At 38.4% G+C, this 25,949-nt stretch overlaps 1 protein-coding gene across 2 annotated transcripts; it reads left to right on the top strand.

The window, feature by feature from the left end:
- Positions 1–1,349: 1,349 nt before the first annotated feature.
- ELMOD1 (ELMO domain containing 1) lies at positions 1,350–25,759 on the top strand (the record flags this gene model as incomplete). Of its 2 annotated transcripts, XM_079549614.1 has the most annotated exons (11): positions 1,350–1,366; positions 9,610–9,755; positions 9,909–9,937; positions 11,417–11,514; positions 14,519–14,648; positions 17,540–17,673; positions 18,897–18,965; positions 19,261–19,284; positions 21,661–21,711; positions 22,935–23,068; positions 25,587–25,759. In XM_079549614.1, the coding sequence occupies 11 exons, from the start codon at positions 1,350–1,352 to the stop codon at positions 25,757–25,759; spliced, it is 1,005 nt and encodes a 334-aa protein (XP_079405740.1). The 2 variants fall into 2 exon arrangements, with proteins under 2 accessions (XP_079405740.1, XP_079405741.1); XM_079549615.1 differs by lacking the exon at positions 19,261–19,284.
- Positions 25,760–25,949: the final 190 nt, after the last annotated feature.

Consider the following 25,949-nt stretch of genomic DNA (forward strand, 5'->3'; position numbering starts at 1 on the left):
CAAGATAGCTGCGTTTTTGTGAACTTAAACACTGCTTCTGTTCCTGTCAACAGGCAATAGCATAGTGTAAAACTTGTGAAATGTTGAGAAAATAAGAACAAGGTAGGCTAAAACTTTTATCCCATCAATGCTGATAGATCCTGCAAAAAAAAAAGTGTGTGTGTGTATATATATAAGTTTCTTTCGACATAGAGCTTTCCATTATGTGACAAAAGAGACCAGATTTTGAAGGCTTTCAGATTCTCTTCAGTGTGCTGCATGAAGTGCTAAGGAAGAATTCTCTTAGATCACTTCTTAACAGCGTAGCCTTCATCCAAGCCTGCATGTGTGTTTTGTACTAATACAAAACTTGAAAATGTATTAACTTTAAAACTTAGATGAAGTTTTCCCAACTGTGCAGAACTGCACTCCTTTGTTTTCTGGCATTATTAAAACAAAACAAAAAAAAAAGGGTTATTGTGTTATTGTCATTTACAGGATATAAATAAAGTACAGTAACCGGGGAAGCCTGAATCTCTTCACATATGAGCATTATTTAAGTAATTCTTTACTGCAGGTTTCCTAAATGTGACAGAGGTGATGGGGGAGAGGCTGTAGTGCATGGACAAGGTTACACTTATAGGCTGGTTGGCTTTTCTTGTGTTGTTATTATTTATTTATTAATTTATTTTACTTCAACTCTTCTTGTTCTTCTTCTCCACTTGAAAAAATAGGTAATTGCGTTGAATACTAACTGTAACAGACCAGGGCTCAGAATGAATGGTTAACCTTGTCAACTGTATCTATTTTAAGACATCGTATGTGTTACGTATGAAATTTACCCTGGGGAAGAAGGTAATCACCTGACATCTCTCACGTTGGATGATGGGACTTGCTAGGTCAGATTGATGACTGGAATTGATCTTTGAAGATCTTTTTTAACCTAGATGATTCTGTGATTCTAAAAATTAATTCTACACCCTCTACTAGCTTTTAGCTTACAAGCTAAATGTCTCCAAGTACTGTTGTAAATTCTGTAGAGCAGAGGGCTTCTAACACCTGGGAGAGATGAATGTCTCTTGACACTGCCACTTGGAAGCTGCAGTGAACCCACAGGTGTTTGAAACAGCTTGAAGGAAAATCTGGATGTTCTTTGTGCTCTGATTCAAAGACTTGATTTTTCAGAAAATAAACATGAGTTGTGTGCTGGTCAAAATATGTGTTCACACTGAAGAGACAAATTATAATTTTTGTTTTTATTGATGTGATATTTCTTACAATTCTATTTCTACAGCACTGGTATCACCTGCAAAGAAGAGGTTATTGGTGATTATCAGTTGATTACAGCTTCTGTAACACAAACCACCATCATGAAACACTTCCTGAGGTAACTGTTCTTTATGTTTTTTCAAGTGTTAAGTGATGATAATAATTGTTTCCATGCTGCCACGAGTCAAGTGTTTTAGCTGTTATCAGCAATATGGAAAATGTGAACTATCATCTGAACTAGTTCAGATGAAATTTGCTTTCTGTTCATCTAGATTTCACTAAAGCTGTTTTAATTTAAATTTTGCTCTTCAGCACTTTATAGAAACAATGTGGGAAATGTCATGTGGGTTTGGATTGCTCCATACTAGTAGTGTACCTGTGGTGCTCATTGTGTCTGGTTTTGGCAACTTGGGATTTTGGAGAACTATTTGTGAAGTTGCAGAAGGGAGGATGCTTGATGAAGATACGCAAATACTTTTGAAGCTGGTTCTGCTCCATTTGCTCTTGTGTATGACTTGCAATTGTTTTTCTGTAAACTAGCAGTGGTACAGGAGACTTGCAAGCACTGGCTTTCACTACAGAAATATCATGCTGTCTTTGTTCTGCACTCAGTGGAGAGAGTTGAATGCTCCTAGAAGTTGATACATATCAAGAGCTTAATTTGTGTATAAACCAAAGCAATCATTTTCTGTCTGGGTGGGAGAAACCTTTCTCAAGAGGACAGAAACATATGCTTCTGTATAGAGCATCTGTCACTATGTTTTTCTTTCTTTTTAGACTGTTTATAGTACACGCTATGGATATCAGCATCATAACCTCCAGTCTGATAATCTGTAATGACTGTTGTGAAGCCAGCCTTGCCCCAGGCATTTCTGTGGGATGCTTGATTTTGTTTCTTCAGGTTTTTTTTTGAGTCAGCTGCAAAAAAGACCTAAGGAGAATGTGTTCAGGTTGAAAGTGTAAAGTGGTTATTTATTTGCTAACACCCACAAAAGACAGCTGAAATGTGAGCCATTAGGTTAAGCATTAGTGTGTTCCCTTTTGACCTTATCAGGGTGGTGAGAGGGTTGGTCGCTGCAGCTCTACAGTGCGGATTCTGGATTGTCCTCAGTCCTGAATGCTGATTCAGTGACCTGATGGTCTATAGCCATGCTGGAGCATTCCTTCTTGAATATTGCCAGTGATTGCTGTCTCAGTACTCCTGTAACTTTACCTTTCTTTCTCTGTACAGATTTGATTATTTATTTATTTTAAGCAGCGTAACCTGAGGTTACAGATTTGTGCCATATGCGATCTAGGCAATGATCATTAATAAACAATCCTCTACCACCCTATGGCTGCATGGAAGCCTCCAACATGAAGTCACTGAGGGATTTACAGCTTGTTCCCTCCAAGGCCTGGTATCTTTGGAGCATAATGTAATTTTGTTCTTGCCTTATGAGAAGCTGAGCTGCTGATTACCTCCAAGCTGGCAGTTCTTTCCTGACTTCTGTGAACATTATATTTTCCTTTAAACTGCCCATTCTGCTCTCTTTTGGTTGTCCTGACCCAGCAGGGGTTTTTTCATGCAGGAGAACTCAGGCTGTTTTGATTACTTATGTTTCTCTGATGCTTCTGAAGAAACCAACTCCTTTTTTTTCATGGCATTTCTAAAGTGAATTCTAAAAGTTTTGAGAAGTCTTATGTTGTTATCTTCTCTTAGTTAGCCATGGCATAGGTCATGAAAAGCAATTTCTTGTTTAATTAATTGTTATAGGACTTAATTATGAAACACTCTGTGTTCTGAATGTAGAACAGAAGGTGAGGTTAACGGGGGATAGAACACAGCACCTCAAACAAGAAAACACTTGAAATGGGAAAACTATTCTGTTTACTTACAAGAATCTGGATTTTTCTGTATGTGAGATGAATCCTTTAACATTAGACTGATATGAGTGTTATACTGCTCAAATTTCTTATGTATTAAGAAGATACAAGGATGTTAAGAAATAAACTATGGTTGTTCTTCAAGAAGACTGCTTACTGGCAACAGCAAGTTCTGTTGCACAGTACTGCTACAGTTGCAGGCTTCTGTGATAATGAATAAAGCAGTTAAGTTTAGATCTGCAGGCAGATTTCTGTGCAAGACGTTGATATTTAGCCTTCCAGCTTGGAAATCAGCTGGGAAATAAAAAAGTTAACATATGTTGTTTGATATTTGGTAGTTTTTGTCTATCAGCAAGCTCCCTCGGCTGCTATGTAGGTCACTTTGTCCTGAACTGCTTGTTAAGATCAAGTGCAGTGTGCTGCTGGTGAGGACTGCTCAGTGTTACAATGCTTTCCTTGGTGCACAAAATGGAGCAAGAATTGGACTAGTTGATGCTGATGGTATCTATAGTTTATGAAACTTCAATTTTCCTATGTGGCCTTATCTGTGTCTTTTGTAAAGCAAGTACAGCTGTGAATGCAGCACTCCAGATGTCTCACCAAATCTGAGCAGAGGAGAAGGATCCCTTTCCTACGTATCCACAAGAATATGAAGCTGTAAGGGCCTCACATGAAAGGGAATGTTGGCTACACTACCAAGACTGCAATTGCTCAGTTTGTACAAATAACACTTATATTTAAAGGAAGGCAGTAAGAAATTGTTTGCTTTATGCTATTGACGTGGGTAAACTCTTTTACATAAAGGTAATAAATCTTTTCCTACTGATTTTTGTACGTCAGACAAGTATACAACATCACTTTAAAAACTGTGGCATACTGTTTTACTTCTGATGCATATATTTACTCAAGATGTGGGTTGGATAGTTTAGGGTTTTGTTTTTGGGGGAACCTTTGATTGTGTTGTGTATTGCTTGTTTTGATTTTCTTTGTGGTGTTTTGTTTTGTTTTGTTTTGTTTTTAAGATATCCTCTCAAAGGCAGTCTTTACCTGGTTCAAAATGGCTTGACTATGAAGTTCCTTATCTTCTTTGGCAGTCACCATCACTGCTTAAACTGAAAAGTGAAATTGATGGTCTAAAAGTAGCTTAGAAATATTGCTCATAATCGATGAACTCCAAATTCAGACGCTGAATGAGGCATTAATTAAAAAGATGTGAGGAAAATGTGTCCTCTGGTGCCATGTAGTAAGACTGTCTTTGATAAACTGAAGTCCTAATGTGCTTGAACAATTAAAATGCAAAAAACTCAAAATGAGTCATAAATTGATTCAGTTGCTTATGCGTTCTGATTAGTCATTCTGAAATACTTCCTATGTTCCTGTCTGTCACAGAACTGTATTGCACATCTGCAAAGCCAAGAAGGGGATGTGCTTACTTATGCAAGTGGTAGCTGTTTTGACGTCTGGATATTTTATGAATATTTTCTAAGATTGTCATTTTTAGACATCAGTGTCTTTAAAGTAGCTGCAGTGTCTTTGCCTCTTCATTTACTGTTTTTCAACAGCTGCTGCTTTCCAGTGGGAAAAACGTTTTTTACATCAACACTCCAGTAACTGGAATAACTATAAACCCAAGAGCTTTCACCAGCAATCTGCAGGACTCTTATCTTCCTGACAGTGTTTATACCTCTAGTCCAAGGCTATGTCTGAACGAAAGCAGCTGTTGTGTGTTTCTTTTCTTTTGCAGCTTGCTCTTATCTGAATTATCCCTGAAGTTTAAAATATTATTTATTAAATAATAGAACTTTTCCTCAGAGAAATGTTTAATCCTTCCATGTTTTTTGTTTTTCGCTTTTTGTTTTTGTAAAGAGTTTTGAGGAGTCCCTTGGTGACACTTCCACACTTCCACCTTGATCGTAACTTACATTACAATTGTGTAACTTGGAGAACCACCTGTGGCAGACATTTTAGCTTCTGTCAGTAAATCCTAAAAACTTCTGACAGCAAAAGAGTCAATGAGCACCAGCAATTTTAAGAACAAGTTCTGTTTTTTTTGGAGTTCCATCAGATGAAATGAAAATAAAGCCAGTAGAAAGCAAGAGAAGAGAGTGTGGAAAGCTGCTGTTAAAAAACTACTTTTATATGTTCTCTTGTTCCTATGGTGACTTGCTTTCATCTCTAAATGGGGAAATGAGTTTCAGTTGTCAAATCTGAAAAAGTACAGAACGTAAATTTCTTTTAGTTAATAGCATGCTTGTGTATGACAGAAATGATGACTGGTAATTACTCCTTGGTTGAGCTTCTGTACCCAGTTTTGGTTGCGCAAATAAGCCAAAAGATGGTCAAATTCTCACAGTGCTGTATCATTTGCTTAATCACTTATTGGTTCATCTTGTCCATGCACAGCTAAACAGTTTGTCTTCTTCTCAAGTCTTCATCCTGTTGTGCAACGCTTTCTTCACCAAACTATTTTTCAGGAAAAATAATTGCATAGGTACTTTTCCTATCCATAGAACCTAGAACAGGATTTGGTGTTGTGCCCAGTGACAGAACAAGGTACAATGGGCACAAGCTAAGACAAGAAGTCTGAACATGAGGAAGAATTTCTTTACTGTGAGGGTGACAGAGCACTGGAACAGGCTGCCCAGAGAGGTTGTCCTTCCCTGCAGATACTCAAAACCCTCCTGGGTGCTTTCCTGTCCAATCTACTGTAGGGAACTGGCTTTAGCAGGGGATTGGACTAGGTGATCTCCAGAGGTCCCTTCTAACCCCTGTGATTTTGTAGTTTCCCAGCTTTAGTTACATTTTCATTTTACCCAGGGTATTTATTCAGTTTGTTACTAGCTCTGAAAATACTAAAGTTCTGAAACTACCAGTGAAGGTGTTGGAAAGGAAGGGAAATTACACAGAATTGGAACTGGTAAAATAGAATGTGTTTATCCATTTCAGAAATGTTTCACAGAAACTCTTGTCTATTTCCACTTGTGTCAGTGGAGCACTGATTATGAACGCTTGTTATTTAGACTGTTGTGATGGTGGCTTTAAGCATTGGATAGCACTTCATAAGTCTCTTCCAGGCATGCAAGGAAATGCATATTCATTCCTAAAGTCCAGTATACTTTTCCTCTGTATTGACATCAGAGTTCAGTGATGCCTTTTGAGTGCCAATCTGGCAGAGTTATGCCAAGCTGCATTGTGATTTCTCAGGAGCTAACAGGAAGCTTCTGACCTCCAAGTGACTGGTATCAATGACTAGGAATGTTTCATCTGACTTCTTGTGGGACAGTTGTCTTTCCTCTCGTATGGTATTCTCAACACAGGAACTGTCTGTTCTTTAGGCCTGTGTGCATTAGCGTGTTATCACACAGTTTTTCAATTTTACCTGAGAGAACATTAATGTGAACTCTTCTAAGGTACTTTTCATGTATAAACACAAACTGTAGACCTGTATTGTTGTATGCAGTATGGGAGGAGGAGGAGCTCAGGTCAGGATGAGAAAGGGTAAAGTCTCTTAAGAATGTCTCCCTTTCTGTAATGCTCCTGCACTTGAAGTTCACTTCAGGAACTGAAGCATAGTTGTGCAAACCCTTCTGAAAACTGTGAATAACTACACAGACTGGTAGGGAAGCACGCTGTTTTCCATGCCAAGAAAACCTTCAAGGCCAAGCAGGGGAAAAAAGCCAAAAAAACACTGAGATTCAGTGGAGAGAAGGTCTAGAATTGCTCTAAAACAAACAAGTTAATGCACCACAGTAGTCCGACATGTGGTTAAGGCAAGACTTCTGTGAGGGTTCTTTGTAGTATTCTGTGTCTTCTATTATAGCTACCACAGTGCTTCTGCTTTACTGAAGTGCAAAGCAGACAAAATAAAAGTTAACTCATTCACAAGTGTGCTTTATTACAGGACTTCTGCCAGCAAGAGTTCTGCTTTGTAAAGAACAGCTCCTTGAAAACAAGCTTGTGTTACTTTTTATGCTGTTCATGGTATAAACAGAAGATTTCAGCTGTTGTAATCTTGAGATGGATGAGTAGTAGAGAAATGAAGGTATCTTCAAAGGCAAACTTTATTCTATAAGTGACTATAAGTCAAAACTGGTGTTTGTCTGCTTTATTTGCTATAGCTGCTAAGTATGTTTTAGTGAATCACACGCAGTGTTTGTGCGTCGTAGTGACTTTCTGTAGTAGATACATTTTTATGTAGCTAATTTTTGTTCAGACCATAGCCAAAGCAAAATTTCAGTTCTAAATGTGATTGGAACCATGAAATATCACAGCTCATCCCATTTAGAATTTTTCCTTTGATTTGTTAATATGCCATTGAATATAAAGGCAGCAACATATAATCAAAACTGTAATTCAAATGCGCCTAACACATTCTGTTTTTCTTTCCATTGGGAATTTATCCACATCACACAATATGATAAGAAAGAAAGTTCTGAACAATAAAGTGAGTTGTGATGTTTCTGCCCTAGAGGTAATTAAGTGCAGACATGAACTTTCTTACAGGAGTTTTGTTTTGATTTGGATTTTTAATGGGATTCATTTCCTTCATTAGAAGGAAATCTCATGTGGGCTGTTGCATGAAGTTAAGCAAACCTTTCCTCCTTTCCATATAAATGAGGTCTCTGGGTAAGGGATTGAAAGCAAACAAGACTAAAAGGAGAATGAGTAGCTTAATCTCTGCTACAGATGTTTGATGAAAGCCCAGAACTTTGACGTTCTCCACCTTCCATATGAAGGTGGATGTTGATTATTGCATGCATTTCTCTAGACCTTTAGCCTGAGCACAGAGCTGGGTCGTGCTGAGAAGGCTGAGGGATGGCTATACATGTTGTGTTTTGATTCTTGGTGTGGGAGGACAGGCGTTAAGTCAACTCTTTGATACCAGACATCTACTTGAAGAACTGAAATGCATAGTGTGAAATTATGGTCACTATGAGATGTTGCAGCTGAAGGTATCAGTTGACTCTGTATGAGACTTACTCTTTTAATGTCTTACATTTCTGACTATTTGACAAATGATGGACTTATCTTCTGATAGCTATTCTTGTTCTTAATACTGCATTGATTGCCTCCCGTGCAACAGTGTGTCTCACAACAGTGTGTTCTGGCTCATGTCGGGATGGGAGGACCCAAATATTTCCAGGTCAGCAGCTGAAACTTTTTTAACTGGCCCAAAACTTGATTCCAGCTGGGAGTCTTTCTTTGAGTTTCACTTCCTATCTTTATGCAACAGGAAGCCTCTGCTGCATAAAGACAAGGGGTTTTCCTATACATAGGCATTTAGGAGTGTTAAGTGAATTAACTAAAAGTGTGAAGATAAAGTGGATGTTTTTAAAGCATGCTAAATACTTGTGTGAATGCCCTCCATTTAGACATAAAATGGTTTTAGTTCCCTTTAGTTTAATCCCTCTTCAAAGGAGATTAAGCTAAAGTGAGCATAAAGCAGATTAAACTCCTGTGTGGACTTTTAACATGAGTTAATTTATCTTCCCTTTCCTGAATGTCCTTCTGCAGCATGCCCTTCAGATTGTGCTGTGAAACGACGGAGCTCTTTCAGCTTTATTAAATCTGTACTGATTTAAGTATCTGGAATTTAGTATTTTCAGAATAACCAATGACTCCCCTGTAAAAGATAGTAATTTGTCTTTTAAACAGATAAATTTCCTTTGAAAGTGTCAAAACTGTGTGGAACAGATAATAGGCTCATGATGAATGCACTTACAATATAAAGGATCAAATAATTTCTGACCATACAACAGCAAGCTAGCTTATTAAAGTTGTATGGATGCTTTCATAGGATATAGGTACGGAGTGACTGCAATTGGAAGGGACCTCTGGACACGACCTGATCCAACACTCTGTTCAAGCATGAGCTACTTAGAGGGGGATGTCCAAGACCAGCCCAGATGCCAGTGTTTTCATTGTCAGGTCTTGGCAATTTGCCTTTTCTTGGATGAGCTTTTGACCTCAAGGATACAGTGATTTGTGCCACATCTCATGTCATGGTGCTTTCAAGAGGGTTAGACACTTGGGTAACATGGCAGAGGCCAGGCCTTCATAGCGGTAGCGCTTTCTTATTAGAAAGCCAAATTATGCCTGCCAATTGTAGCCCATGAAAATTGTTTTTGGGGTGGGTTTATATAACTGCAATAGCCTGTGGTGTGTGGGCATGATAGCAGCTGCAATGCTTTAAAAAAAAAAAAGTCAAAAACAACCACACAACTTGAAAATAGAGCATTTCTCATGTATTTGTTTATTTCCTGACTTCATAGGGTCACAGGATAATTCAGACCATAAGAGGCCTCAGGAAAACTCTTGTCCTTAAACAGTCATCAAGATAAATGTTTATAGTGTCAATACAGGTTATGGTTTAAAGCTGCTTGTAGGCAATGGATGTTTTAGGGGTCAGGAAGGCCGTTCAGACTCTGTGGTGACCTTGTTTAAACAAGGCTCTGCTCTAGACTTATTTTCAGACTTTTTTTTTTCCCCTGACAGAATGTTTATCCAGGTATGCCTGTACTTCTACTGCAAGTGCTTGTGGCGCTGCCTGAAGTTTGTGGTCAGGAAACTAACGGGACGATGTGAATTGCAAAGGATCTGTTACAATACCAAGCCTGGAGCTGCCAGAACTATGAAAATAGGTAACTGAATTAATTAATTCTTCAAGCCTTTGTACCTTTCTGCATGTGCTAAAAATAGTATGACTTTGTTTAAAAAACAATAACAAGCTACATTTTTACTGGATTCATTTAAAATTGTCTGATGCAATGTTTTCAATTACTGTTCTCTTACAGAGGCATCACTGAAAGGTTCAAAAAGTAAGGTGAGTGAAAGATCTGATAATTCACTTTTCCTATTGTGTCCTGCCCAGTTTTGTTCAGTTGGCTGTTTGCTTACCATATAAAAATCACTATAGGTTTTTATATAATCTCACATTAAAAACACCTCCAACTGAGGAGAGAGCTGTGACCACCATGGCAGGTGGCCTTACAAAGCTGGAGAGTGCCATATGCTGTAGGGACAGTCACAGTGTGGCACTAGTGGAATCAAGTGAGCAACAGGCCACGGTGGAGACAAGAGTGGTGTTCTGTAATTGAGGGTTTCTTAGGTGATTTCCTCATGATAGAATTGTGAAAATGATAGAATGGCTCGTGTTGGAAAGAACCTTAAAGATATCCAGTTCCAGCCCCCTGCCATGCTGGTTGCCATCCACCAGCTGAGGCTCCCCAGGGCTCCATCCAACCTGGCCTTGAATGCCTCCAGGGATGGGGCATCCACAGCTCTCTGGGCTGCCAGTGCTGCTGCCTCACCACCCTCTGAATTAAATTTTTCTTCCTGACATCTAATCTAAATTTAGTTTAAAATCATTTCCCCATATCTTATTGCTATCAGCCCGTGTAAAAAGTTGGTTCCACTCCTCCTTATAAATTCATCCTGCCCTAGAGTTTATGTAGTCTGCAGTCAGTTACTTACATGCTTTATGCCTCAGTTTATTTGCCTTTAAAGCAGGAGTAAGAGAAGTTGAAGGCAGCAGTGCCAAGATAATCATGAAAACTTTGTTCATTCTTTTTAAATACACTGATGGGAAAGACTCTTCCACTTCATCCTTTCACTGTAACACTGTGCTTCTCACTAATCTGAAACAAAGCATTTGTATGTGCATTAAGTTCATTCATTCCTCCTACATGTTGAGAACCAGTGTTGGTAAAAAATTACCTCAGAGTTAGCAAAAACAGTGTCACATTGGCCGCAGTTGCACTAAATATATATTTGCCTAATCAGAAAGGCAGAATCTTGTAAGACTGCATCTAGGCAACTCCAGTTGTGTAATTCTGAGACAGATCACCACAAATCTCAAGCTCTCAATTTTTGGAAGGCTTGATGATTTCTTTGAAATACTGAATTTCATGAGTCATTTGCAAGGCAATGATATGCAAGAGGAATGAAAGATATATTTTTGTTACTGAATGAAGGCTAGCAATCCCAGTAGAGCTAGGTAGCTAGGTTGGTGGTCTGAAGCTGCCGTTCAATCGGGAGACTCCATGCAAATTGTCTTCTCTGGCATCTCCTGCAGACGTGTACTAGACTGGCTGCATGGGCATGGACAATTGTGAGGACAGTGCTCTGCATCTAGTCAGTAGGGCTAGGAGTGTGTGTGTGTGTGTGTGTGTGTGTGTGTGTGTAGAGTTGACCCTTCTGGGCTGTTAATCTAGAAGCTGTTGGGTATCAAGTTTGCTATTGCTAACATATTGATTCCTGTGGAAGCTATTGTTCAATATATATCCTTAAAACTTCTTTTTAGCGGCTGCAAACTTCAGTAAGTGTTCACCCTGATGCTATTGAAAAAACTATAGATGACATCATGGAGCTGAAAAAGATTAATCCAGATATAAATCCACAGTAAGTTCATGACTTTCTTACGAAACAAATGGGAATTATTGATTTCTTTTCAGTACCCAGGTCCATAGAGAACTAGTTCTTCCTAGCTATTTTGGTACACAACTTGAAGATAAATCTTGTTTTTTGGTGTAAAGCTTTGCTGTCAAAAAAAACAATGAAAAAATGAATACCCTTTTATGGAGACTGTAATAGGAAAGTCCTGAGTATCTGCTTCCTGAATCATATTGTCTTAGTATATTGTTGATACATTGATTTATGGGGGCCACTTCCCCAGGGATAAAATACTGCCAATGCAAGTGGTCATGGAAATGACAGTGATAGCTTCTTAGCAAAGCTATAGGGAAGAAATTGGTCTGTCATAACCAGTAAGCCAGTATATCATTTCTGGAGTTTTAAAACTGCTTTGAGTTATTCAAACGCAATCTTTAACAGTACGCACTTTTTTTTAATGCTGTTGGTTGGAACCATTAATGTCTGGCTAACCCTTGCTGTCCCAGATTGACTGCTGAAATTTCCAGTTCTAATCTCACAATATTTTAGGGAGTTGATCACTAACTGTCCAAGCCTTTGGGATTTTTTTGCATATGGTAATTCCATAGCTTGGCTTACAAAGTAGTGGTATTGTCACAAATACTCTATTTTTAAGTGGGAAAAGGAGGAGGGTGCCTCAGCTCAATATTTCAGTGTTTCACAGCTGAAATTCAGAAAAAAAAATCAGAAAAAATGAAACAGCAGTGAAAAATTAATGACAGTAGCACACAAGGAAAGCCTACATGTAAATGCAAATGTGCACAGCTCAGAGCCTGACCTGTGGACTTTGTTAGCTGTAGCATTAGCAGTTGGGCTAAGTGAAGTATTCTCTTTCCATTATTGTACCTTTGAGTAACAGGGTGGAATAATGCCAAGAAGAAACATGGAACTATTTAAAATATTATTTCATGTGACACCAGCAATCATCTGGCTATCCCTATGGCATTGCCTTTGGCTTCTGAGGAGAAGTTGTCTTCTAGAAGAGAGGGAGAGAAAGAGTTTAAATGTCTTGTACTTGTTCAGGCCCTTGACTACATTTGAATGATTTGGTCCTAATATAAGGGAAAGAAAACCTTAGTATTTTTAATTTAATCAAGGTATTGTTCATATGCTTAGCACGGAACAAATGCTGAATTGTTTTTAAGCTATAAACTGTGCATTTAGCGTTGTATAGGGCTGAGTCTTTCATACCCATGCTCCCTTCCTTGGCATCCTCCTTTAATTTGCAGAGACCTTTTCCAAGCAGTGAGGAATATTGGTCTGGGGTGTGTAAGGTGGTGCCACGTTTACTGAAGCAAACCCTGCCACTAAATTGCTCCTTAATGTTAATTAATTGAAGTTTAGCTAAACTTTAATAATCTGGAGTAAACTTTCATGTGTGACGCACTTAGGTTATATTAAACTCTTCTGGAGAAATTTCAGCAGGAGCAGGTCAGGTATGTCTTTAGGCAGGATTAAGAAAAATCCATTGGTTTGTCTATTCTCAAATATCGCAAAACCTGCATCCAAACTGTCTTGTTCAGAAGCTCTGACCTTCCCTTGCATGGCAGAGACATAACATCTCCTCAGGTAAGGACAAGGGGACATGTGTCATACTACGTGTTTCTGTAAATCTGTGTGCAGTCATTTTTGTTCATGCAGCATCTTTGCAGAGCAGAGCTACCATCCCAGGAATGTTTGCACTGAGCTGTTCTTGCAGGCCATGGGTGGCTGTGATCTGAGAAGAAGGTGGTCCCGTTTACCAATACCTTTGAAATAAGCAAATATATTTCATGGTGGGAGCAAGTTAGCTGAGTAACCAGGTGGCAGTCCATGCTATTTGGTTATTTTGTAGTTAAAAACACGGTGGCTGTGGCTTAGCGATGCACTCTGGCAATTCTATCAGGCTTTTTATCTTCCTTTGAAATGCAGCCTTTCTACAAAATGGTAGGGAATAGCAAGTGAAGCATGTGAAAACCAAACATCAAAGGGGGGAAATGCTGCTTAGATTATTCCAAAAGGGTTACAGGCACAAACAGCATGCAGTTGCAGCAGGAGAAATGGCCTAATGATGACATCCCTTATTCTGTGTATTAATCTCAAAAGATAAGCAGTGAAAATCCTTCTGCTCAGAACTCTTGATAGTATTAAGGAATAAACAAAATGTTTCAGTGCACCAGACAGGACAAATGAAGAACCTGTACGGCTTAATACATATCTACCATTAGTGCAGCCCAGTTCAACTAAAAAAAAAAAATACCTTATTCCTGTGCATGATCAAATATTCTTATAACCATGGCTGTGTTATACCGTGTAATTTGCATTTTACAGTAAAACTTTAACCTAAAACTAGGTAAATTGTAATTTAAAGCCTTAGGAGTCATGTTGGCTTCTTTCTTTCTTCTTTTAGTTTTTATGATGCATCAAGTTGATGAACATTACAAAAATAGAAAAAAAGAGCCATTAATGTGACTCTTAACAAGAGACGAAAAGGAAAAAAACATCTGCCTATAGACAGATCTTTCAACTGTGTTACTTCAGGTTTTTAGCTTTTTTATGTGGGCTCTTGTGACGTGGAAATAAAATGCTTATTTTTAGCTTTTTGCTGAGTTCCCCCCTGTCCTTTCTAAATTCACTTCCCTGGTCTCAGGGCATTGTTTGGGAAGCTGCCATTTGAACAAGGGGAAAGATTCAGTGATGTGCTTGTAACAGATGTTGAAAGCTGCTGTGTATTGTTATGAGACTTCTGTATGTGAAAATTCACCATTTCAGTTTAAAAGTCAGTCATTTTTTAAATCAAAGCAGTGTGCAAAATAAGACCATGCATTTCATAAAACCTTGTTTAATGTAATATTCATCTCTTGCAAATCTCCCGCAGTAATTAAAATGTTGGATTATTAATTTGTTGATGTAATATTACACATGCTTTAAACAGGTATGTATGCTGTAGTGCTGTGACACGAGTGAACTGAACTGTGTCTCCTTCTACCCTCAGGCTGGGAGTATCTCTTCAGGCCTGCCTGCTGCAGATCGTTGGGTACAGAAATCTGATTGTAGAGGTTGAAAAGCTGCGCCGAGAGCCGTATGATTCAGAGAATCTGCAACATGAGGAAATGCTTTTGAAGGTAGGTACTTAAGAGACATTGATAGAGCATCCTTTACTCATCCCACCTCCAAAGGGCTGGTCTATAAACCTCTCAATGTTTTATCTTCTTCCTGCATTGTGTACCCACTTCAAGATCAGTCTGCAAAGCATACTGGGTGTAGCACATTCTGCGTGTAACACCAACACATACAAATAGTCTGGGTACCTTCCAAGCGAGCAGCTTATTCCTTGTTGATGAACACATGTCAGTTGGCTGGATTATATCTAGGTAATGAATATGCAGCTCTTACTGCAGGTAACAGCTCTGTGCTGTAAGTTCTAGAAAAACAGCAGTATGCCCTACTTACATACAACTTTCTTCAAGATGAGAAGGATATTTTTACATCTTATAACCAGAATAAACACTTCTCCTTGGCTTCCTGAATTCTTGAAGATAACACTTGTGTATTGGTGATACTAAATGTGTTGGTAAATTGCTATTTACCAATAGAAATAGAAAATAGACCATTCGTCAGTATAATACATGAACAATTATTAAAGCTATCCCAGTGGAGTTTTAATTCATGATTGAAAGAAAACATTGCATAAAAATAAATGTGTTTTGAGGAAGGTGATCTTGAAACTGTAAGCAGGAAGACAGCTATAGACCTCTTAGATTGTAAAGCAACCGAGGAGAGAATTTTCAGAGGTTTAAAAAAAAAAAGATAAGGTAGTATGGTTTTGTTACTTAAACAAAAATACTGGAAACTTGAGACAAGTTGTTTTTGGTTCTGCTCCCAACTCAAATTTTTGTTTTTAGCAACAAGTGCTGATGCTATTGTCTTTCATACTACAGTTTGTCACCTAGTGGCTTATACAAGTTATAGTGAAAACTTCTGGGAATGTCACTGTACTGAACTTGGGCTTCCAGATACTTACAGAAAATCCCACTGGGCATCCTACATACTTCTCAAATGGTCATAGAATTCCTGTAGGTGTCTGAAAAGCTATTTTTAAGGGTTAGCTCCTTGCTGGGAGGTGGAAGTCTGGCCTGGAAGGAGTCTATCTGGAACCAATTTTAGCCACAAAGGCAGAATAGGACAGATAGACTTCTGCTGCTGTGCAATCAAAAGTGTAATTTTCTGGGGCTGCAGAGGACTTCAATTGGAAGGCCACGCAGACTTATCAGTGAGGAAGCTCACGTATGGGAGATTGGAGATCCTGGTGCCAATCTACAATCTTGGTCTTTGATAATACCAGGTTCCTGGCTAAAGGTCTAATGTGAAGGTCTTTGGTTCCAAGAAGGCATTCTTAAATTTGTTGTGCACCTACACTGCTTAGAGAGTAAGAAGTGGGTATGAGGGGATCACAGGTGAGGAGCACTGGGATCTGGTTCTTTTTTCCTAGTCACCTGGTCTTTGGGGACATGTTTCTTAGATGTCTATGAAAATAGCAGCTGTAATGTCTAGTCACATGGCATTAAAAATGGAATAAAAGCGTAACAGAACCTGAGCATTTGGTGGAGGGGAAGCTAAACAGTATACCTTACGCTGTAAAATTCTAGGTGTTGAAAAAGTACCAGTAACTCCACATCTCCAGTGTAACCTGTGCAACAGCACTTCTTTACAGCAGGCTTTTTGCTATTGTGAATTGTCATGTCAAACAAAAATATGTCCAAGGGTGTAATTGAGCTTTCAGCTCACACTGGGGAAGAATAAGCCAGTTGGTTTTCTTTGCTTCTAGGTATTATGCTGAGTGATCTCTGCAATGGGTAATTTGAGATCCTAATGTCTATTATTTATTCATGCTTACCAAGAGGGCAATTTATGAATGAGAGGAAAATTAAGTTAATGTGATTGAACTAATAAATAATACTACATTTAGTGTCAGTGAGTGAAGTGTCAGGGAGTGAACAAGGAAGATGTCAAACACAATTTAAACAACACATGATGCTTTAGATAATCATTGCAAACTAAAATCATTAGAAGTTTTAACCTTCTAACGGTATTTAATTTAAAATTCAGTTTGAATTGCTAAAATTAATACAGATTCAGAGTGGATTATCTGGAAATGTGCATACTGCTGTTTTTCTTGGAGAGGCTTCATCTGACTGTGTCTTGAGGCCCTACTCACCAGCTATGGTTTATGGAGAGCACTTATTTCTCAACACACTTCAGAAAGCATGGATTTGTGATACAGCACATAAGATCTGCAGAAAGTTATGCATTTGTCAGGCAGGTCTATTTAGGCTGCTTTTAGGTGCCTAGCAACATGATATTTAAGTGCTGGAGCTAAGTGTTTTTTTTTCCAGCTGAGGATCTGACTTCTTAAATCATTTTTTGCTTTTTCTATAATTTAATCTTTATGTGAGATCAATGAATGATTCACCCCTCAGTTAAATATGAAGGTGGAATGTGCTATTCCTATATGGATTTTTGTTTTTATGTTTTCTGATCTGCTCTTTAACGCTGTGGTAGCCAAGTCAGCACTCTCGATTTATAACCCTTCTGGAGACTTGCAAAAGACACTGGGGATAAGATTGCTGCAGAGCCTCAGGGACCAGAGGGCTGATTGCTTGTCTCTCTGCCAATGATTTACAGCCAAGTTCCAGCCCATTCCCATCTCAGTGCTTAGGGAGATAGGCTCTAGTTTGAAGCACAAAGCATGAACAAAGCGAGCCCTTGCGTGAGATGTTCAGGTCAGAAGGTCTTTGTAGGGCTCAAACAACCACGATATTTGAGATTTTGGAGATTTTGTTTATTTATCTTTTTTTTCCCCTGGCTTTCCTCATACCCAGAAATTTCATTTGTTCTTATGGTCTGGTTGCTGGAATGGCAGTACAATTATGTGAAACTTACCTTGCTTTTAAGAGCGTAAGAAGTCATACTGATACGTGGAGGTGTAATTATATTCTACCTGTGATCTTTCTAGTTATGGAAGTGCTTGAAGCCCAATTCACCACTGAAAGCTCGGATTTCGAAGCAGTGGTGTGAAATTGGTTTCCAAGGTGATGATCCTAAAACAGACTTTAGAGGGATGGGTCTCCTGGGCTTATATAACTTGGTGTAAGTATGCTCCTTTATAGATATATTTGTGTGTCAGAAGCTGTGACAAGCAGCATTATGTGCTGACTTTTTAGCAAGTCCGAAGAAATAACTTCTAAAAGCATTAGGGATTCCATATCAAAAACTTGAAAGAATATTTTCTGTCTCAGTTTTTAGGGAGAGAGTTTTCTCTTCTTGAATGGCTCTCATTTCTTACAGTATTCCTCATTCAACAAGGTTACACCATTTGCTAAGACTTATATATATTTTTTTAAACCCTTTTTAGTTTCTCTGTGAAACAGTAACTTAACACTCTCTTCCCACAAGAGAGTAACTGTAAAGTATGTTTTTAACAATATCTACATCTCTGTAGGCAAAATGACCTGGAAGTGGGTGGATAAGAAGGTTATGTTACTGCTCAGCTTTCTAGTTTTGGAATTCCATGCTGAATTCTTAGGTAAAACACTTGAAATGCAGCCACTGATGGCAGACTACTGTAGTTGCACTACTTCTATAATTTCTTTCTGTACCCAAAATCAAGCAACAAATTCACACAACTATTTCCTTCTGCCTTGCACAGGCCAGCTGTTTGCTAACATCTGGGGCTGGCAATTTAGGAATCAATCAGGTTCTGTTATTTCCTTCATCCAGTATATCTACTGCAAGTAGTTACATAACTTAATTTTAGCGAATGTTTTATCCCTCCCTATGAGAGGGAAAAAAAATACTTCCTGCTTTTACATAACAAAAGACAGAAAAAATCACCAACTTGTTGTGTCATTCTCTGTCCAAGATTAGTGAAGGATATGAACTCTTGAATCTGGATTTGAGCTCCCACTGGACAGGAATCCTTCCACGTATTTAATTTCATAGACTCCTGTGATGACTTTTGCCTCGCTTAATGAATCTACCAGATCAAGAAGTCTGATCTGCTTTATCTTGAGCTCAGCAGCCAATGTATGCTAGCAGTAAGCAACAGATCTTATGTAGGGCAGGCAGAAAGAGGAGTCTGCTAACCCATGCTCACCAGCAGCTTGTGGAATTGCACTTGTCATTTGAGCCTGCTTTTATCTTTCTTTTTGTGGATCTGAGTTTAATGAATTCCAGTTGTTAGATGCTACTGTATATATACTGCATGTAGTGACACTTAAAAGAGCTGGGGCTGGTGTGTGTGGATAGCTAGATTCCTAAGATTTCTTTTGCTGTCTTTGTTAACAATTTACCCTAATCATATACATCCGCAGGTATTTTGCTGAATGGGACACTGAGGTAGCCCAACAAGTTCTTTCTGATTCTCTTCATCCTAAATACAGGTAATGCATGAGGCAAGCAAAGAGTAACTTGAGAGAATATTGTGCTGGCTATTGGCCTGGGAAGGGTGCTGTGTGTTCCCTTGGTGGGGTATTGGCATGTGCTATCTGTTTTCAAGTGCTGATCCTGAAAGCTGATCAAATTCAAGAGGCACACTTGTATACTGAAATCTTCAAAATAGTGAAACCTACTGTTAAATGTTTTCACTTAATTTCTAGTTTCAAGTGGTTTTATATTTTTATTTACCTTTGTTGTTTTTGTTTTTGCTTTGTTTTGTTTTGTCTTTTCATAATGAAGGGAAGTCACTAAGAAGGAAATAAGGTATTTTTTTTTCTTTTCTCTTAGTTTTATGAGACTACATGTAAATAAGCTCAAACCATACTGCACTGCTGTGTTTATGAACTGAAAACCTTTCTTACAAAACCAAGAGAATCCCATTCCCTTTCTCCAAATGCCACGGTGTTAATTCATGTATATGACTGTGCAACTCTGGGACCCTCTGAGCATGCTAATATATAAAGAATGAAACCAGCCTTCCTTGATATAGCTGGAGAACTCTGTTTTAGACATATTTAGTACCAAATTTAACCAACAAATTTTAGGTGAATTTTAAGGGGGGTAGGAAATTGTAGGCAGTCCAAATACGCTTATGCCAGCTGTGACTGACTTGGTAATCAAAAGTAGTCTATGCCAAGAGTTTGCTAACACAGCTGAAATAACTCATTACATTCTCCTCTTACTTATATTCACATACTTTGACTGCCTTAGGTAGTGATTGCTCTAAGCTGCCTAGTTTAATATCTTGACTTCTGAAAGATCAGGTGCCTTCAGATGACAAAAAGTTTGCACTGTGAGTAAGATTATTCCATCAGGACTAGGGGAATTGATGCCTCTTAGCCAGTGCAACAGAAATCAGTTGTCTCAGAATATTTTTTTTTCCTTCTACCTGTAACAAGTAGTGATAGATACCCGTATAGCATGTGCACATGTGAATCTTGTAAAACTTTTTAACTCAGTATTTTGTAGTGAAGTCCCTAATGGTAATTCTGTGACAAAAAGCACTTGTAGGGTCAGATGGAATAAAAGCACAATAGACTCTGAGCTTTGATTTAAATCCTCACATTCGGTTTGTCTGGGCCGTCTTTTTATATATTGGCATTCACTCTCTCACTATAAGCACCCCCCAGGTTTGGTCTGCCCTTTATGTATTGTGCTGCATGGATGCTTTGTTAATGTGTGCTGATGGACAGAGATTGCCATGATGCTTAAACAGCATCATAGAAAATAGCCAAAACTTTGTTTAACTAAACATAAGACTTACATTGGAAATAGAGCAATGCTGCACAAGTGATAAGTGTTCAGTGCTGGGCTGGAAATCCTATGTTCTTCATTTACATGTGTGATTGCCAAGGCTTGCAGTGCTGTGTGAGCATGTGCAGTTCTTATCCCTTGAAAGAGCATTCACTAGAAGATGGATGCAGCTCATGGTGCCTGTGGTGTTCTCCTGGTGTGGTTGCTTAGCAGCAGTGCTGATTTCTGACGTGATAATGATCAATGTAGTTTCTATTTTTGTTGAACTGCACTGCTTGTGCACCTCCTAAGTGTGCTGCCTTTGTTAAACGTTTGCTTGGGGTTTTTTATTGATGTTATGCCACAACCTACAAAAATGGCTACGTTTGTTGAGAGTAAGTATGCATTGGTGTGTACTTATGCACCAAGCCACTTAGGATGCAAAGTTTTGTTCCAACTTATATCACTTGGTAACAGATCAGGATAGGTGTGAACCTCTCTGAATCTTTAATACTTAAAGGAAATATCTCTTTAGCACTACATTTGAGTGAAATCCGGGGCATTGATTTTAGTGTAATATAAACTTACTGTAGTTCAAGTATAGTCCAAGAATGGCACTTTCACACAGTTATCTACAATGTGCAGTCTAAAGCCTGGAAGATCTGTGTTACTTTACTATGCCTAGACTCCCTAGACTCTAAATCTTAATCTGCTGGTGAGGGTCAGTCCCTTGCCTGCTTGTAGCTGTGATATGTGTGCTGGTTTCTGCTCAACTTATTATATAGACACAGGAAAAGCCTGGTCAGTAAAAAGTCAGTTCTTGGTAGCTGCATCATATAGCTTTGTTTAAAATAAATTTAATTAAAAGTGGTTCCCTAACTATTGCATTAAATAACAAGAAACACAGTCCCTTGCACTTGGCTGTTGTGTGGCTTCCAGCTTGGACAGACGTGAGAAATATTCTTCCAATAAAGTTTTTGTTTGCCTTCAAGTGGATCACTTCTCCTGTAATGATCTTCATGTGCATCTTTGAGAATATGTAAAGCTAAAATCAACTCATTTTCTTCTATTTTTTTTACTTTTGCATAGCCCAGACTTAATTGATGTGGGTCTTCTCTGTGGTCAGTATAGAAAATAATTGGCTTTTACTAAGAGAGGTGTTGGTGTCACATATTTTGTAATGATGACAAAAGATATCAGTGATGCCATAAAGCAAGCTACCCATTTCATTGTCTCCCTGTACCAATCCATTCAGTCAGAAATGGAGTTAAATTAGCAGTATCTACAGGAATAAAATACAGTCTGTGTTTGTTTAATTTTACAATAGCAAATAAATGGAAAGGAAATATTTGTCTACTAGCACTTCCTGGTAATATCAAATAAAATTTTGTTTGATTTTTTTTCCAGCCAGTTCAGCAAAGTTGAATGGGAGAAGAAAAAGTTTGATAAGGCAATTGGGTAAGTTTATAAGTCTTCTGTGTCTGTGGCAACTTTAAACTGTTAACACTGATGCTGTGTATTTGAAAGGAACAGGGAGTTGTCTGGGCTATTTTCTTAAGGAATTTCTAGCACGCATGCTAATATGCATTGTCTTAACCACATCTTGATTTTGATCAAAGATTGCTGGATAAACCTACTTTGAAGTACGACTTAGGCGTGGGCAAAATCTTGTCGCAAAGAGAAAGCTTTTTCTGCGTGCTATGAATAGTGCAGTTATAAATGTCTGTTTAATTCTTCTTAGAACATAATATGATCACGTCTCTCTCCTCTCTGTCAGAGACAGGCTCTAATCTGCTTTCAAGAAAGTATAATTATGAGTGTATCGGAGAATCTATAATACCTTATTTTAATGCCTGTATTTCACTGTTCTGTGGAATTTCCCATTAGGCCTTACATTGCAGCTAACTTACAGATTTACTTTTTTTACTCCTGGAACATATAAAACTAAATAAGTTTCCTTTGTTTTCTTTCTTTGGGAAATGGTCATTGCCAGAAATATTGAGTTCTTTAGACAGCAGGTTTACAAATGAAAAAAAAAAACCTGCTAATTTGTAAATTACTTTTCTTGCTGATCTCTTAGCAGGACAGAGTTTTGCTTCATAGGTCAGATATTTTAATTCTCTTCCCAGCATGCCCTGATTTAGGATTTTGCCTGTGTATCTAGTTCTCTGTTTGGAAGAAATGGGAATGACTCAGCTGGGTTTCTCTCATGGGCTTTTTAGCCTTATGAGTATCATTATAGAACCAGTTGTCTAACCCTGATGTTCCCAGCTGTGCGTTTCCAGTTGGGCCAAGAGGTTAAAATAGTGAACATTAGGTCACCTTGCAGGCACAGCCACCATGTGGAGTGCTCACCTCATGTCAGAAACAAGATCAGGGACTCCTGGGTTGTCTATTTATTCCATGGGAATTAACATGTGCTGCTCCACTGAAAATGCTGGCACAGTGGTGAAACTCCTGTTTTCACTGTGACTATATGTTTCACTAAGGAAACACTGCCATTAGAGGGCACAAAATAGATAGGATAAATGTTTTTTCCAGTTTTTCACCTCAGCTGGAAGCTGATGAGTTTGAGAATTAATACACTTCAGTATCACACCATCTGCAGAGTCAGTGTCAGAGTTTCTTACAGCCTGTGGAAAGAAAACAAGCTCTCAACAAATGCTTGGTTATTTTTACAGCTACTCGTTTGCTATTGTGGGCATTAACATAACAGACCTTGCCTATAACCTGCTTGTGAGCGGAGCTCTGAAGACCCATTTCTACAACGTTGCTCCAGAGGCACCGACACTCACTCACTTTCAGCAGACCTTCTGTAAGTGGGGAGATGGGACAGCTCCTTGATCTGTGTTCCTATTACTGTTATTTTATCTACCCTTGCAGATAGCAGAGTGTACTAAATCTGCTGACACAGATTTATTTACAGATACTGTCATACTGGTCTTGCTGTCCTGTCTTTGTGATGCAGTACTCAGTTGCAACACGTGCCACCACCGAACCAGGGAGTAAAACAAAGTGCAAAAAAAAATAATAAAACATAAAGTGCTTGAACTTGTGACCCTACATGCTTAAATTGATTTTAAATATAATAAGAAAAAAGAACTCAAGCTTTTAAAGAGCTTCTAAAGATACTTTCCCCATAAATCCATCTTAGATATTTTCATTTACATACAAATGTTTCCCTGCACCCTTCAGTAGGCTTGTCCATCCTCAGGATTGTTTTTCCAGCCTTCTCCCTTGTATTCAAGCATTCCTTTTATAGCACAGACCTATTGTGCATCTTTGCCAGAAGGCTGCAACAGCAAGCACCACATTTCTGTTTTTCAAAGTGTAATGAAGGAACTAATATCGAGAAGACAAGATGCACTGATTTCCCTATTTATTCAGGAAAAAAGCAATGGAAAGCAGCAACCAAAATTAAAAAAAAAAACCAAACAAGCAGCTTTGCAAGTTGACTTCATAGCATTTTGTTTTGTTTTCCTGCTATAATAGTCATTGCTTAACTAGATAACTAGTAAATATTAGTGACTGTGCATCTTTTATTAAATAATATAGGCATTCAAGGTTGCTGTTTAGTAAGACTTGCTCATCCAAAATCATACATAGGCAGGTACCGTAGCAGGGATACTCTTTTGTGATGGTTTCTGGGTTACTGTCCTAAGCACAATGGCTGGTAGGAACTTGGGCAGTTTAGTGGTTACACGTCTGTCTTTGGTGATGGTCAGCTCGATAAATAAAGAACAGATGAGTACCTAAATATCCACTTGTGCACTTTCAGATTTTTTTTTCCATTGGGATAGTTACTCTGTCTTTTTACCAAGTCCCTAACCTGCCCATAGCCTTGTGAATGGATATATCTAATATGATTGGTTTTGATCCTGTATCTTCAGATCACACGTATAGTTCTGTGTTCAATTTTTTTGCATTTGTTTGTTTGTTTGTTTGTTTTCTTCCCCATGACACTTCAATTAGTATAAGAGAACTTTTTTTTACTGCCACCAGTGTGTCTTGCTGTTAGTATCGAAGTCTTGGCTGAAGGTGGGACTGATCTGCTGGCCAGGCACAGGTCTGATCCCCAGGACCAGTGTATCCACTGCAGGGACCAGCATTGCCATTCCATCGCAGCAGCACCACAGGGAGAGCTGCTTGTGGCAGCTCCTCCTTCTGCAGCTCATGCACATGGATTAAGTAGGATAAAACTTACACAAGCATCTGGGCAGTAAAGTATAAGCAGTGCACAGAACTGTATAGCTCAGCAGCGTGGTCAGCCAAAGTACAGAAGGTACCTTTTGGAAATTGAGAGTTTGGGAGATGAAGATCTAATGTTTTACATTTTATATAGTGATTTTTTTTTTTTTTTAAGGGGCTTTAACTGAGCTTTACTTTGAAAGAATAATCTCTTGGAATGAAACAGCCTCTGGCTGCTGAAATATATAGATCCAAAGATGTGGGCATGGTGGTAATGAGTTGTCAGTTGGACTATGATGATCTTAGAGGTTTTTTCCAACTTTGTGATTCTACAAGTTTAAGATGCCTTTTGAATGGAGTTTCTTAAATTCATAATGAGAAACTTTGCAAACATACAGTGAAATTTAAGTTAGAAATATGTTTGTGTATTTGTGGCTGATTGTAATGCAATGGAAAGAACTGGATAAAAGCAACTAAGCCTCTTGTGCAACAAATGACATCACTTCTGGACAGGCATAACCTGCATGTTTCACTTTATTGGAATGAGAGCTTACATATCCTTGATGGCTCATATAATCATAGAACCAAGAATGTAATCATTATCATCTTCCCCTACTCATTAGTTTAATGTTTTATTTTGTGTTATTTAACATGGTTGAATGAAGTTAACAGCTCATCATCATACATATGTCAAGATGCTTAATGAGTTCTGTTAACTATTGGAAGTTCTGCCGATATTCATCAAACTTGAGCTTGCTTCTAAGTCAGCTTTCTAAAAAATCTTCCTGAAATTAAGGAGGAATATTCTTACATCAAATAGCCTTGCTAAGCATATGATCAGACGTTTTCCTGAAATGAATTTCCAGCTGTTATATTAAGTGTCCAGCATGTGCAGAGCCAGTGCCATGGCAGCAAACTCTGCCAGTTCTTCTACTTTCACAAGCCATAAGTCATGTACGTGCCTTATGTTGCAGCAGTCTTACAGGTGGATTTAGTCTTATCCCCGCATAGTTCTGTGAGGTGCCAGACCTTGATGATCAGAATTCTTTGTGCACATCGTAATTATGAATTTCCAGTTCTCTTTTAATTTCATGTGATTTAAAATACTGCATTTCTCTTATATTTTTTTAATTATTCTTTTGTAGGCTACTTAATGCATGAATTCCACAAATTTTGGATTGAAGAGGATCCACTGGATATAATGGAGTTCAACCGCATCAGAGAGAAATTTCACAAGCGAATCTTGAAACAGCTCCAGAACCCCGAGATGGCTCTGTGCCCTCACTTTGCTGCATCAGAAAGTTTAATCAATATGTAGTTACTCACGTGATTTTATTTGGAAACACTCTTTCACTCTTGTGTTAGATCACTGTTCAGACCATCACTAGCATACTGAATGACCATGGCAATTGTATGCATGTTTTTGGTGCAGTATTCATCTATTTTTGTCACAAGTACTTGATCCCCTTATGCTTCTCTTGGGGGATTTCTCATTTTAAATGGGTGCT

This window comes from Tetrao urogallus, assembly GCF_951394365.1.
Source record: "Tetrao urogallus genome assembly, chromosome: 1".
Lineage (NCBI taxonomy): Eukaryota > Metazoa > Chordata > Aves > Galliformes > Phasianidae > Tetrao > Tetrao urogallus.